We start from the raw sequence: 16,535 nt of genomic DNA on the forward strand, positions 1-16,535 counted from the left end.
ATTCAGACATGGCTGGGGATGTTGATTCTAGAAAGTCTACTTCTGGCTATTTGATTACCTTTGCAGGGAGAGTTGTGGCCTGGCAATCTAAGTTGCAGAAGTGTGTTGCATTGTCTACGACTGAGGCTGAGTTCATCGCTATTACTGAAGCATGTAAGGAGTTGTTGTGGATGAAAAAGTTTGTGCATGAACTTGGTTTCACTCAACAGAGGTATGTCTTATATTGTGATAGTCAGAGTGCTATTCATCTTGGTAAGAATCCAACATTTCATAATAGATCGAAGCATATTGGTGTAAGATATCATTGGATTCGAGATGTTTTGAACTCCAAGTTGATTGAACTTGAAAAGATTCACACTAACAAAAATGTTGCTGGCATGATGACAAAAGTGGTGCCTCGAGAGAAGGTTGAACTGTTGTCGAAGCAGCCGGCCTTAAATTTGCATAGTTGCCTTTTTTTTTTGAAGTGTCTCCCTTTTCTCATGGGCTGGAGGAGGAGAATTGTTGGGTCCAACCCATTATAGGATATTGACCCATGTTACAGCCCATTCTCCTTCAGCCCACTGTTTTTTTGTCTTCAAAAAGAAAAAAAAAACTAGGGTTACATCAGATTTGCGCGCAGCGTGTTGAAGAGAGAGAGCAAAAATAGAGAAATCGAAATACTGTGCAAATTTCTCAGTGCGCAGAGTTCATCAAACGGTCGTAACTTTCCAATCCACCATCCGATCGAGCTGAAATTTGGATAATAGGTGGACTCATTTTTCCTCATTCTGAACGGTTGGATCTTTGATCGGAGCTCTGAATTGCCGATTATTTAAGATCGAACAGAAGCAACTCGCAGTTGGTTGGGAAAAGAAAACATCTCACGATAGTCTTCATCAATCACTTTGATCAATGGTCATTTGTGGTCCGATTTGGCTGAAATTTGGTGGACTTGTTCAAAACTCAAAGACCTACGATCTGAACGGTGGAGATCTGATTTGGAGCACTAGAGGTCTCCATGTTGTGGCCTGAACAGTAGCCGCGTTTGTGAGTTTTTCTGACTGTTCCTTTCACAGCTTTTGGTATTCTCGTGTGTATGTTTGAGAATGTATTTGCTCTAAGTTTGTGAGCATATTATGGTGTTTGAGTTGCTGTAATTGTTACCTTAAGTTATTAGTGGAGATTTTGGTTGGGTCTTCTTGGCCCCGTGGTTTTTACCCTTCACATTGGAGGGGTTTTCCACGTTAAATATTGTGTCTCTCTCTTTGTTTGGCTTATGATTGTTTTTGGTTGATATCTTGCTTGGAATTGTGCTACTTGAATATCTACAACTTTTTTTTATTTTTGGGAGAAAAATAGTTTGTGGATAAACTTGGTTTCTTCCCAACAACATATCCATCGATACCTCTTTAAAAGAAAAAAAAAGACAAAAACAAAAAACAAAAGTCGGTGGATAAAAACAAAAACAGAAATTATAACATTTATGTCTTAATTTTTCTATACGCTATGTAGCGACAGAATGTCAGTATGACAATATGTATCGCCGTGTATTGAAGCACAACAGTAGAATTTTTAAGATGTGTTTGGAAGTGTGGATGCTTTTTGGGACCGATTTTCAAGAAAAAACATTCATGCTTCCAAGATCCGTTTTTCACAAAAAAATCGCTTCTGCCACATAGATAGTGAGCAATACTATGTTGTTTGGTAAGATGATTTTCATCACTGCTTTTCATGTATGTGTTCACAGGTAAGCACCACATAGGATACACATCAGTCAACTGTTGGGGGAAACAGTTCACCGATGCATGAAATGCCAAATTTGGCGTTTCATTAATCGGTGGGGTCCTGATTTACAAAGCATGCCTGATTTTTCAATAAACGCCTATGTGGATCCGACATAGCACCATTTTTGTTTTTTTTTTTTTTTTGAAAGACGGCCATGGTTCCAAACATCCCCTAAGTTATTTTAACCCTTTTTCCACATACACTTTTTACTCTAAAACTTGGTGGACAAGATCTTAACAACCTAATGATGTAATATCTAAAAAAAAATGAAGAAAAGAAAACAACATGAAAACAATCAGAATTTTAGATTAAGTGAAACTTGATAAATAACACCTTATTAGCTATTATGTCTATGATCCTAATTGATTGGTTAGAAGCTTTTTAGATATCATATATTTTCGATATCATAGTCAAACCCTTTGATTATGGAAAAATCTATGATGCGGAAAAGACATGATATAGGAAGAGTTTTGACCAACCAAAATCCACCTAAGGTTCAAAGTATCGATATGTATCGGCCCATATTAGGCAATACATATCATGCCAATAGCTTACCAGCACGCCCCTCTAAGGGTTGTATCGGGTCCGCCACCGGTTCAGAGGGTAGTCGGGCCTTAAACTGACCCCTCTAAACCAGTTTCAAAAAAATAAATAAAACATAAAAAAAATGTACCGACACAAGCTAATACGCCTACTGGCATATCAGCCCGTATCGATATTTAGAACCTTGAAGCCACTCATGAATTTTGATAAATAACACCTTATTAGCTATTAGGTTTATGATCCTAGTTGATTGGTTAGAAGCTTTTAGATATCATATATTTTCGATATCATAGTCAAACCCTTTGATTACTGTATTGCATAAATTTACTAATACGTGCTTTAATAATAAAACTTTATGAATTCCATATTTTCATATGATTTATATCTGGATTGTGTCTACTCTATCATTATTCCCCATACATGTATGTATGTATGTATGTATGTATGTATGTATGTATGTATGTATGTATGTATGTATGTATGTATGTATGTATGTATGTATGTATGTATGTATGTATGTATAAGCTACTTTTTAAATTAAGACTAATGCTCTTTAATCAAAATAATTTGGGACAAAATATAAAAATCTATCCTTGATTTTCTGACAATCATATAAACCTCCCCGGTGTGTTGACCCTAACAAAAACCTCCCTATAATTTTGAAAAAGCATACAATTACCTCCTTCCATTATATGGGATATTTTCAATTGTTTTCGTTTTCAGAAACAAAACCAATCATATTGTTGAACACCCTCTCACTTCTCAAGATGGAAATATTGATATAATGCATTAATTTTTTCAAAACGCCAGATTTATCCATCATACCAGATTCACCTTTACCTTGCAAGTCCTCTCTCTATTTGAGTCAATTCTCCCTGCCCAAACTCCATGACTGGAGAATGCATTTTTGTTAGAATCAAAACATTGGGAGATTACCTGAAACATGAAGCCATTACCACTTAGTCTACTCCCCTGAAACTCCATTTTCTCTGTTCATCCTTTTTGTATCCCAGTCTCAGGTTTGATTCCCACTACCATAGGGCCTACTTCTGCAGGCATTACCTGAACCACGAAGCCACTCTCACAAGGGCCTCTGAATATTGTAGATAGGATCATGAAAGAGTAACCAATCTGGAACAAGTAAGGTTGTTGATTCTGTTTGGCAGACTGCATCCCTCGCCATCCCCAAATGAGAGCACATTTAACACAATATAAGAATTAGCAGGCTCAGGTAGTGGAGAAAGGGGTCGTGAAATCACTGAGATGAAAGATACTTGGTGGCCAAGATTTTTGTTTTATATGGTTTCGCTATCTGACATTAGTCGGGAAAAGAAAGGAAGAACATGACAAAATAAAGAAAACCTAAACCAGTAGGTTACTGCAATCACCTCCTTGAAGTTTGGTAATTGCAATCACCTTCCCTGAACTTTCTGACATAGTTGCATGTAGATCCCTTTATTAGAATCTTCTAGAAAGAGGCATGAAAATGTTCAAATACCCATACATAGGGGTGAGCATTTGGTTTATTCGGTTAAAAGCCGAACCGAATAAACCAAATTTTGAAAATGAAAACCGAACCGAAAACCGAATTATAATAAAACCAAAATAACCGAACCGAAATTTTTGGTTAAAACCGAATTTAATTAATATATACATAATATTATATATTATAAGCTATAATATATTATGAAATTTAATTTCATTATAATACAATATATATAATATATTAATATATAATTATATAACAAATTATATATTATATAAGAAATTTTAGTTAATTCAGTTTTTTCGGTTAATCGAATTTCTAAATCTGAAAACCAAAACTGAAAACCGAATTACCCAAAAACCGAACAAACTGAAACCGAAATTTTTGGTTTGGTAATTCGGTTTTAACCGAATAATGCTCACCCCTAACCATACAGTTACTTTTGACTAAAATGCTTATTTTCCAAATTTTCTCCTCAAATGAATTGCTAACCCAAAAGCACTTCCAATCTCATTTCTGAAATTGATTTATTTTTCAAATTTGCTCTTCATATCAATCATTCAAAGGCAAAGCTGCAACTTTAAATTCTCTATTTGTTGTTATTTATAAAATTTGTATTGTTTTTTCTATAAAAACCAGACTCAACAGTAATTACATGGGTATTTTGGACAATTTTGCCTCTTTTTAGAAGATTCTACTAGGTCTACTTGCAGTTGCAACCATATCAAAAATTCATGGAATACAATTATCAAATTTCAGGGGGTCAAACTTCAGAGGAGATTTTAGCGATTTACCCTTTTGTAAATGGTCTTTGTAGGGTATTTTAGTAAATTTATATCTGAATGTAGCGTCTTCCATCTGAAAGCTTGATCCAAAGGAAGTAATTGTATATATTTTTCAAAAGTGTTAGGGCGGTGTTTGTTAGAGCCAAAACATGCGGAGGCTTATATGATTGTCTGAAGAATATTAGCTGGCACACTAAGATTAAGTTGACCATATGACTTGGCTTTTGGTAACTTACATAAACAAAAATAAATCTTAATATAAAATGTTTTAGCATTTAAAATTCAATTCTTGAAGTTAAAAATTATAAAATCAATATGATGTCTGTATTTAACTTTTACTTGACGTCTTGACCTAATTTTGAGGTGATTTTTAGAACTAGACAACAACTAAAATATAATTGACTATTTGACTTAACTGTTGCATTTACATATCATTTTGTTTTTTGGATAGTTGAATTTATGAACATTTTACCATTATCAAGGATCTAAATCCAATAACTTAGATTGAATACATTTTCTATGATTAATAATTAAGAAATAATATAAAATAAATAATAACATGCTAACCGGTTAATACATATCGTAAGTGGTGATGATAAAGAATAAAAATATATGATGATGATGATAAAACATTAAAATATATTTCAATTTTTTTAACTGGATTGGGAGCTGACGTATTAGCTGATGGGTTTTTAGTAATATTATTACAAGGTCTTTACGTGTCCCCCTATCAATGCATATGCGCTGTTTAGTTACTTAAAACTTAAGCAACACATATAGTGGTATTGATATAATTTTTTCTACTATATCCAATGATATTCAAACTTTCAAAGTGTATCACGATGCATCCTCAAAATAATCTTTCCCTTGAACTTCTATGCTTACAATAATACTTTGAACCTTGATCCTCCCGCCAAATAGAGCCAAAAAAGTTGCAGTAATTGCAATTTGCAATATTACATTATTACTGAGTTAGCCTGTTGCCCACAGTCCTCACTCCTCAGTAAGGAACAATAGAGGCTCACTGGGATGGACAAGGCCAACGTCACAAGACTTTAATCCGAGAGATTCGTTTATTCTTTCTTTTTTGTTTGAAATAATAATAATAATAATAACGTTAGATCCGATGGATACATAACAAGTTACACATATCCTCAACGGATCAACACTAGGTTGAAAACACTGCTTTAAAGTTTAAACCTTGTTGCTGATGCACACATGGTGGGATAGATACCCAGTCAAGCTTTGATCACATTAATATTGTAAGATTTGGTTAGTGTTGTCTTAAAATGTGTTTCAGTATAACCAAGTAACCAACTAAATACGGGTAAATAGGACCTCAAATCTTCAAAAAAAAAATCTAAGATTGACCCGCTCCATTTCATGCCCCAACTAGAAAGCACGTAATCATGTTATTAAATCATACCTCAAATAATTTTTTTTGAAGTCAGTGAGAAAATAATATGGGGGCAGAAGCTAGGAAATAAATACATTTTTCAATAATTTTGAAAAATACATTTTTCAACAGGGGCTGGAGCTGTTATGGCCTTATGGGTTTGGAGGATGGGCTACTATCTCGTTTCTTTTTATTTTTATTTACAGATATGGTCTTCTTATAAGTTGCTTGGCACGCCTTGATTATACAGCGTACATGGGGATCATCTGGTGGTATTTTCTTCAGCATAATCTTAGCAGACTTGTTTTCTCCTGAAGCCAAAAGTACTTGATACATCCTGCACAACATTCAAAGAATCAAACTTGTTAAGGTGTGAATGTATGCCTGCACATGAGAGATCTAAAACATTTCCTTTATGATCCACCTCCCTCTCAAACAGTAGCAAAACCACACAAATAAAAATGGACATCCATAATCTCCAAAAAGTCCTTTAAGTAAAAATTCAAAGTTTCGGAAGCAACAAATTGGTGAAGGAAAAAAAGGAAAAGATGCCATCAACAATACTGACCTTAAGAAAGTTAATACATTATATGGAAGACCAACTTTCTTATATTCATCAAAAATCAATTGAGCACTTCGTGGATCTTTGGCGTTTAAACAGCTACTGAGAAGGAAATCCAAACTTGTTCGAGAAGGATGGAGGTCAAGTTCTTTGATAACTTTGAGCATATCCAACCCAACCTGCAAATATGTGGGTTCCATCTCCGAGACTTGACAAAATACCTAGCCATCATTGATAATAAGAAGTTCAAACTACTTGAAGGAAAAAAATGATAACAAATTTTACAGCAATTGCCATTTAATCAGTCTAGCACATAAAAGACCATTACCCAATTTTGGTCCCAGCTATCTGGGGTCTTGGGAGGGGTAGACTAGATACAGATCTAACCTATAGATTTTCTGTTCTATTTTTTTTCCTCTTCTGCACAAAGTGGTTTAGATTGATCTAGCAGATATACTACTGAGTTACATTGGAGATTAATGTCTACCATGGTTCAAAGCATGGTTTTTAAAACCGAACCGGTCAGGGGTCCGGTTACTGGTCCAAATGGTCCGACCGTTTGACCCGAATGGCTCGCCCGTTCTGACAAAAAAATAAAAAATTTGAAAAACGGTCAAAACCGTTCAAACGGTTTGGACGATTTGAATGGTTAACCGGCCAGTTCAGCAGTTTTCTGACCAAAATCAACGGTTTTGGGGAAAAAAGCGGGTTTGGTCCGGTCCGGTTTTGAAAACCATGGTTCAAAGTATGTTGCAACACACCCTGCATCTGGAATATTGTATCATTTCAGAGGGTCACCAAAATGCCTTAGGCTTTTGAAAATTTTGATGTTTTTAGTTGTTAAAGTATTATAAACCCCCTGTAAAAATATGAAACTAAAAAATAAAAAAAGTATCGATCACCCAAAACATCCAATACACATGTTTGGGCATATCGTGTGTATTAATGCTTTCAACCATGATATCTACAATAGGGGTTTATTGCTTGGTGCAATAGTAACCTCAGACTGATGTGAGATCACATCGGTTTACTAAATAAGGAAATATTTTCAGTTTTTTGCTAATTAACAAACAATATAACAACTAACCTCTGCAATGCAAAAATTCTTGACTTCTAGAAAAATACAACAAAAGAAAATAAAAGCTTCTTTGGTAAAAAAGAAAATAGAAATTAATACATTAAGAGAAGAAAAGAATCTCTGCTCTCAATCTAAGATTTCAAGGAACCACTCCCAAAAAAGAAAAAGAAAGCATCACATCTTCTGGAAGAGCAGAATTTTAAAGAATTCTAACTCAAAGCAAATTACTAAATTTTTTTTCTGACAGTTTATAGTTGATCTGTATATATTAACTAAAATTTCTTCATTGTATTCTTTCAGAAGTAATGAAGAAATCTATTTTTATTAACTAAAACCTTAGATAAACATTTTTTATTTACAACATATTGTTTCTTGTTTTACATTTAACTTTGTAGTTTTATACTAATTCTATGCATACTCTATCCAGAATTGAATCAAATTCAAATTGGATATTGGATACATAATAAATTGAATTTGAATCTATTTTTCACAAATCAGTCAGAAAAAAAGGACAGCCCAGTGCACAGAAGCAAGGTTCAAAATTTCGATATGATATGCCCCATATCAGGCGTATCATATAGTATCAGTGGGTGAATGATACACCTATTTAAAGGTGTTTTGAGGAAACTATTAATTTTATTTATTAACACAAAAATATTTATAAAAATGAAATTTTGAAAAAAATAAAAATATAAAAAGCACATTGTATAAAGCACCAATGCACCTCTGCCGATACACAGAAGTGTATCGATACTTTGAACCTTGACACAAGGCTCCCATGAATGCAGGGTCTAGGGAGGGAGAGATGCATGCAGCCTTACCCCTGCACGTACAGAGAGGCTGTTTCCAAGATTTGATATCAGTCAGATGCCAAATCTAATCCAGATCTTCTGGATTCTTATTGGATCAGATTCAGATACATTCCTACCCAATTTAGACCAAATCCCACTCTAAATTTTAATAATCTTGCTAGCTATACTTCAAATTTGGTTAATCTAATATAGTTTTCCCAAAGTAGATTCCTGCATTTCATTGCACTAGAGTGGTATTATTAGATTAATCAAACTAATAATAAAAAAATGAAGGAAATTAAGAATTCAGTTACTTCTGGAAGCTAAATACTTCATACACCTACTTAAGCAGAGATACAGTACTAAGTACTTACAAATCTAATGACTATTGTTAGATTACAAACAACCAATCAGCTTTTTCCAGGTCAGACCAATACCCATAACAAAGACATTAACAACATTAATAAATAGATTCATAAATTGCCAAACTATAGGACCTTCTAATGTTAAGAACCATAAAGACACCTTAGAGATAAAAATGATCTATAAGCAACCACTTGGTAAAAGTTTCTTCGAATGAAAGAGAGAATGAGACTATAACCTGCTCTAGAACAGCATCCATAGCTGATCCATGTTTATCCTTGAGTTGCTTGAGTAAGTCAAATGTAGAACTGAACCCCAAAAAATAAACAATGAAAATAAAAACACAAACAAAATGACAACCAGAACAACGTAAAAGAAAATTCTAATGAAAGTATATCGTACTAGCAAACCTTAGATGATTGTGTCGAATACAATACAGGATGATTCTGCTGCACCCATCAAACCAATAACCTGGATCAGTCAACTCCCCAAGCAGCTGAAGTAATCTATTTAACTCGCCTTCAGATCGAGTATGCTCCTACCAAAAGGAAAGGCAGGAAAGTGGTATCAAAAACAGAAAAGATAGAGGGCGACAAGAAAATAGTATGGACTGATTTATTAAAATTTAACAGAGAAAAATTAACAAAGTACAAGAGCCTTAGAGACAGAAACAGAAATACAAAAGCAAAGAAGTATCAGAAAACATAGAAACTCTATGGGCTCCTGATTTGGCTATGCTGTCAGCTACAGTGTTTAGTTCCCTAGGAATCCAAACTAACTTCACATTCAGAGAGACCAATATATCTCTAGCTTCGGTCAGTAGATGAGCAAGCCTCCAAGGTCCTCCGCTCCTCTGCCTTCGATGGATAGAGAGGAAAGGCCTAAAATTTTGACATAACAGAGACCTGTGAGAGCAGCTAAGATCTCTGCCTTGGTAGCAGCAGCTCTCCCAGTCAACCCACTGAAAGCCCAAAAGATGTCCACCCCTGTCCTATGGATTATTCCTCCAATTCCTGCTTGACCTATAGATCCTTGAGCACTACGTCAAAACTTAGAGTTATCAGATCCTCCTCACTAGAACGAATTGTTTGAGTAAAACATTTCCAAGAGAGGATTAGAGGACTTCTGCTAAATTACTCTGAAGGTCATTTAGGGAAATACCTTTGAAAACTTCAGAATTAATAGCACAAATGGTGCATAAGAAAGTAATATAAGAGATCAGGTCTTCGGTTTTCCTGGTTTTGTTTTCAAAAGTTCTAATGCTCCCTTCTTCCCAAACACCCCACATCACTGCATGGATCACCGTGCTCCAATAGATCTTGCCCCTGCTTCCTAGACCTTTGCAATGCCACTGTTGCAGATGATCCAAAACTTGTTCAGGAAAGACCCAATTGTACCCCCACTAAGTTGAGGAAGAAACACCAGATCTTCCTTGTTAATGGACAGTGCAGGAATAGGTGCTCCGCTGTCTCTCCATTATTGAGGCAAAGGGGGCAAACATGAGGAGAGATACATCTACCTCTGAGCTTCTTCTGTAACACATTGCAAGTGTTTAGTTTTCTTAAACAAGCCTCCCAAACGAAAAAGGAGACTCTAGGAGGAATATGAGAACACCAAACCTTCCTGACTGGGAAGGTGGTGTCCTGGCCATCCGAAACTAAAGCCTTGAAAATAGGAGTTGGTAGTGAACTTGCTATTTGGGCTAGGTTTCCAAAACCAAAGATCAGGGGTAGTGGGGGAGATATAGGCCTCATTTAGAGAGTTTACAAGGTCTGTTATTTCTGCAAGTTCTACCTCTCTCAGGGGCCTTCTGAGGTTTAAGTTCCAATAAGTTCCTGAAGGGGAATAGCTGAGGCAAGTGGAAACTGTGGCTTCTTGGGACCAGGAGAGGTTAAAGATTCTGGGGAAAGAGAGTGCAAGGGTGTTTTCCCCCCCACCAAATGTCAGTCCAAAACTTAATTTTGTTATCATTTCCCACCTGATATCTAACAAGAGCAATGAAGAGAGTAGGTAGAAGAAATACCTTTCCAGGGATTAGTTGCTTTTACCCGGGTCAAGTGGACCTTGCTGTCCCAACCATTGGCATCCCTCCCATACTTTCTGTTAACGATTGTCGTCCATGTAGCTTCAAGCTCGAGAGGATATCTCCACAACCATTTCCAAGGAGGGCAGTGTTCCTTTCCTTGATGTGACCTATACCTTGTCCACCGACCTTCTTTGGCCTAGAAACCTGCCTCCAGCAAACTAAGTGACTTTGACTCCTCTTGTCACCACCTCCATCCCACAAGAAATCCCACTGAAGTTTCTCCAACTTGTTTTTTATTTTACCTGGGACCTGAAAGACCGATAGGAAGTAGGTTGGGAGGATTTGACTCCTCTTGTCACCATCTTCCAGGTAGCCAATTTTTTCTCACACTTCACCACTGGGTCCCAAAAATTTTGGTTTCTCAGGTTCCCACCGAGAGGCATTCCCAAGTAGGAAATGGGGAATCTTTCCACTCTACTACCCAACAGCTCCTTGTACCTGTCCAGGAGGGGCTCATCCACATTTATTCCCACAATACTTCTCTTGGAGAGGTTAATTTTAAGTCAAATCACCAGCTCAAAACATCTTAAGACCTGTTTAAGGTTGGAGATGTTTTCCCAATCAGATACCAAAAATAAAATTATGCTATCTGCATACATTAGGTGAGAGACTTGAACACCTTCCCTTCCTACTTCAAAGCCTTTTAGCAAGCCTATATCTCTCGCGTTCTCAGTCAGATGGCTGAAGATGTTGACTACCAATGTGAAGAGTAAAGGGGAGAGAGGGCAGCCTTGCCTTAAACCCCTGATAGCACTGAAGTAACCATCTGGTTCTCTGTTTAACAGAATCAAAAACCAGGTGGAACTGATGCAGCCTTTTATCCATCTGACCCACTTGTTGCCAAACATTTTCTTTTTTTTTTTTTATGAAAGAGAATCTGTTGCGGGCCCGGGAATAGGATCTCGTCACGGGTCGGTCCACGGGGAAAACCTCCTGTTTTCCCTTGTTCCTTCCTGCTCGTGATGAACCTATCTTGGCACCTTCGGTGATTTGTCCAAGAGATCACCAACTCTCCTAACTCACTCTTGACTGAATAATTTGATATCTCATTCAATAATGGGGTCTCCTTAAATAGGAGATTACAAGAGTCCTAATCAAAGGGAGTCTCCTTGCTGAATAGGGAGACTTCCAGTTTTATCTTGCTAAGGATAAGATAAGCTAATCCTAATCTGATAAGCTACTAACAAGATAAGATAAGCTAAGCTAATCCTAATCTGATAAGACAAGCTAATCCTAATCTGATAAGCTACTAACAAGATAAGATAAGAAATAAGAACAATAAGATAAGAACAAGCAAAATGAGCTAATCTAATCTAGATAAGGCTGCTGTTGCCGAACTGGGTAGGATGAGCATCACTGAATCCTTGCTGCTGCTGGCGGTGGGCCCGGGGCCTGTTGCTGCCGGCAGCGATGGTACGTCTTCCCGAGGAAGGCGTCCATAACAGAATCTCTACTAAAGTTCAATGGCCACTAAAATACTGTCGATAATCTGCCTCCCTTTCACAAACGCGAATTGGTTATTTGAAATTAATTCCCTTTCCTTCAGCCTTGTCACCAAGACTTCAGCTAGGATTTCATATGAACTCCCCACCAAACTGATTGGTCTGAAGTCCTTTACTTCCAAAGCGCCCTCTTTCTTAGGAACTAAGGAGATAAATGTGGAGTTATTGCCTTTATTCACAATAGCTGACTGGTAGAAATCTGAAAAAACCTCTGAAAGGTCTGATTTGATTGTATTCCAGCATGTCTTATAGAAGAAGATAGGGAACCCATCTGGCCAGGGGGCTTTATCACCATCTAGATTAAACACTGCTTGCTTCACTTCTTCCCCATCAAAGGCTTTCTCTAACCAAGTCTTCTTTTCCTCTGTCAACTTAGAGCCGTCCCAGTATGCCAGTTTAGCTCTAATGATATCCCCCTTCGAAAACAACTCCTTAAAGAGATTCACTATAACATCTGAAATTTCGTTTTGATCCTCTACTTCTAATTGCCCAACCCTCAATTTTGAGATAAAACTCTTCCTCCTCCCTGAAGTTTAGCTATGGAAGAATTTAGAGTTATTATCTCCCTCCTTCAACGATATCACCCGAGATCATTGCCTCCAAAAGATTTCTTCCCTCCTTATGAACTGCTCCCACTTCTTTTCTTTTAGATCTCCCCTCCTTTTTCTGCCCTCTCCATCCAAACTTCCACATTGCTCCTGGTCTAAGTCATCTAACTCCTGGATCACCTTGTTCTAAGTCATCTAACTCCTGGATCACCTTGTTCTAAGTCACCTTGTCTTGACCTGCTTGCACCATGAATGGCAGAGCAGAGGGAATAAAGAATGGATAAGAAGAAACAGAAATAGGAGCTCAGCTAAGCCAGTGAACAATTTGTGCCTAGCCAAAGTATTTCTTTTTCTCTAGACTACTTTCGAGCATTTATTCTTTAGTTGTGCCTCTGCCCCTTTTTCATTCGGGAAGCCATTTTGTCTTGATCTACTTGCACCATGAATGGCAGAGTATGAACACTTTGGGTCATCATCATCATTCATGCCTTATCCCAACCATATGGGGTCAGCTGCATGAACACTTTGAGCAATGGCTATATTTGATATTGTTACAGAATAGAAGAATTTTCTGTAATCCTACGAGGCCTTTGGTGCACCTATGCACTGATATTAGCAGTTCTTCATGTATTGAGCTCTTAATGATTTCAGGGACTTTAAGCATAGAGGTCTTGTCCATAATTTGCAAATTAATGTGAGTGTATAAGGTGCAATACTATAAACTTGGTTGTGCATCTTTGCACTCATATTAGAATATTTTGAATGCTTACAATGAGACTTATAATGGCCTTAGGCTCTGCATGACATCCAGCTTTCTTGATTTCTTCATATAATGTAAGTGCATCTGTCATTTGCCCATGGCAAGAAAGAGCTGATACAAGCGCACTCTTGATCTCATTTATGCTCTTAGCTGGCAACCCTTGGTCCAAGACTACCTATTACCAAGAAAAGAAAAAGAACACATAAGTATTAAACAATACAAAATGAAGTTGAGAAAAACATAAAATAAAGAATATATATATATATATATATATAACAAGGAAGTCTAGAAAGTTTGAAACTAACAATTAGAAACTCTACTCTCCCCAACTTTCTCCTAAGTTATCTCTAATTTAGTAGAGAGTTTCTCTCCTAAATCATCTCTAATTCTTATTTATCTTCTCCCACACTTTTTATCTACATCTATCTAAACAAAGTTTGAATTGAAAATTTAAGAATTATTTAAATATTCTTAAAAAATTATAGAATAACTTTAAAATAATTATTAAAAAGATAATCATTTTAATAAAATTCATATTATTAATAATTACATATTTTTACAAAATACATCACGAAATTATGTTAAAACAATAAGAATATGATTTTCTGGATTATTCAATCTAAATATTATTCAAATAATAAGAATCTAACATTAAAAAATGAAATATTATATAAATATCTTAAATAACAAAATATTAAAATTAACATTTTAAATAAATTAATAATATATTTTAACTATTTACTGAATAGCATTAAATTATAATAAATAGATTAAGATTTCAAATATTTAGGTAATAACTAAATATTTTAAATAAAGAAATATTTAACATAACTAGATTTTAAATAGTTAAAATAAAAAAATATGTATTAATAGTACTATAATTTTATGGATTATTAAATTCAACAAGTAATTAATATTTTAAAATTTAAATAATGATATTATTTCAATAAATAAATAATATTGTAAATAACTAATTCCATTTATACCATTTAATAATTCTAGAAAATAACTTTCAAAAAATTAATGTTTATTCATAATAACTTTAAAAACTTAATCTATATTATTATATATTTATATATACTAAAATTAATATTTATTGTATTTTAGTAATTATTTATTGTTTTTTGTGATAAATATATTTTCAATAATTATGTAAAAAAGTTATTTTTTTTGGTTATGTAATAGAAAATATTCAATAATTATTGGAGTTTAAGCTACTGTTATTTAGCTTTTTAAATTTAATTTATTGTGTATTTTCACTATAAATTTTTAATAATTATTGGAGGTTAAACTATTGTTCATGTGTTGGTTCGGTTCAGTTGTAGGTTGTTTGGCCAACCAAATCAGCATGCTCAGGTTGGGAAGTTAGTCACTCAAGTTATATCGGTTTGGGTCAATTTTCGGTTTGGTTAGTTGGTTCAAAAGTTTTAAACTTAAAAATTTAAATTTAAAAATTAAGTTTAAATTTAAAAAAAAATTACAATGGCATTATTAAAAAAATAAATTTAGAAATTAAATTTGTGATATAAAATATTTTAGCCTAAGAAATATTGGAATTTTCCCACTTTCCCATATTAAAAAATATATTTAAAATATAAAATATTCATACAAATCTATGGTTGGGTCGTTTGATTTTAGTTAGTTTGCAAATGGCCAAAGCGAAACTGATCCGACCCAGTCGGGTTGGGAAATTGTTGAACCAAAGCCAATTGGAAATATAGAAATCGGGTTAGTCAACTTCATTAGTTTGATTAGGAATGGCAACGGGGCAGGGCGAAGACGAGGATCCATAGAGATCCCCATCCACGTTGGGTCAATTTTCGGTTTGGTCAGTTGGTTCAAAAGATTTAAACTTAAAAAAATTAAGTTTAACTTTAAAAAAATTACAATGGCATTATTAAAAAATAAATTTAAAAATTAAATTTATGTTATAAAATATTTTAGCCTAAGAAACATTGGATTTTCCCACTTCCCATATTAAAAAAATATATTTAAAATATAAAATATCAATATATCTATGGTTGGGTCGTTTGATTTTAGTTACTTTGCAAATGGCCAAAGCGAAACTGATCCAACCCAGTCGGGTTGGCAAATTGTTGAACCAAAGCTGATTGGAAATATAGAAATCGGGTTGGTCGGTTTCATTAGTTTGATTAGGAATGGCAACGAGGCAAGGCGGGGACAAGGATCCACAGGGATCCCCATCCACGTCTCCATGGGGATCCCCATCCCCATAGGAATCCTCACACCCCATGATTCTTTATAATGTCAACCATTATGTTTTTGTTTTTGATTTCGTTTAAAAAATAAAAATAAAATAATTTGCATTTACAATCCTATTAGAAAAGATACAAACGTATTCAACCATATTTTTAAAAGTATTAGCATATAGACGCATGAGTAAATATATACATATATAAACGTATGTGTATATATGCATATATATTAGGGGGATCCCATGGGATGGGGATCGGGGTCCCTATCGGGCAGGGAGTGCTCTCCCCGCCAACGGGGATGAAAATTTCCCTATCTCCATCCCCACGGGGGGAAAATCATCCCCATCCCCGCCCCATTCAGGGTGGATCCCCATGGAGATCAGGAAAATGGGGAAATTACCATATTGCTATTTTTTGTATTGTAAAAAATATTAAAAGTAGTATATAAAATATAAATGATTATTAATTATTATATAAAACAATTGTATACTCTTACATGTTTCTATTGTTTATCATTAACATAACAAATCACATGCATCACACGGGTCCCCACTAGTATAAATTGAACCTATGTTATTGATCAAAAAAAAGTATAAATTGAACCTACGGACAAAAAAGAGATAAAATAAGCTTGCACTGTCCACAAAGTTGC

General features: G+C 35.0%; 1 protein-coding gene across 3 annotated transcripts in view; it reads right to left on the reverse strand.

Moving 5' to 3' along the window:
* Positions 1–5,960: 5,960 nt before the first annotated feature.
* Positions 5,961–16,535, reverse strand: part of LOC104585690 (pentatricopeptide repeat-containing protein At4g04790, mitochondrial-like) — an 89,983-nt gene continuing 79,408 nt past the window's right edge. For 2 of the 3 annotated variants that reach the window (XM_088894523.1, XM_010242651.3), the window contains 5 exons: positions 13,678–13,842; positions 9,182–9,309; positions 9,010–9,079; positions 6,546–6,760; positions 5,961–6,314 (listed from right to left, as the gene is read on the reverse strand). In XM_088894523.1, the coding sequence (XP_088750649.1) occupies positions 6,122–6,314; positions 6,546–6,760; positions 9,010–9,079; positions 9,182–9,309; positions 13,678–13,842 (771 nt within the window). In that variant the 3' untranslated portion in view covers positions 5,961–6,121. The remainder of the gene's footprint in view (positions 6,315–6,545; positions 6,761–9,009; positions 9,080–9,181; positions 9,310–13,677; positions 13,843–16,535) is intronic. The other variant, XM_088894524.1, reaches the window with a different exon arrangement.

Source organism: Nelumbo nucifera, chromosome 1 (assembly GCF_055504915.1).
Source record: "Nelumbo nucifera cultivar China Antique chromosome 1, China Antique-T2T, whole genome shotgun sequence".
Lineage (NCBI taxonomy): Eukaryota > Viridiplantae > Streptophyta > Magnoliopsida > Proteales > Nelumbonaceae > Nelumbo > Nelumbo nucifera.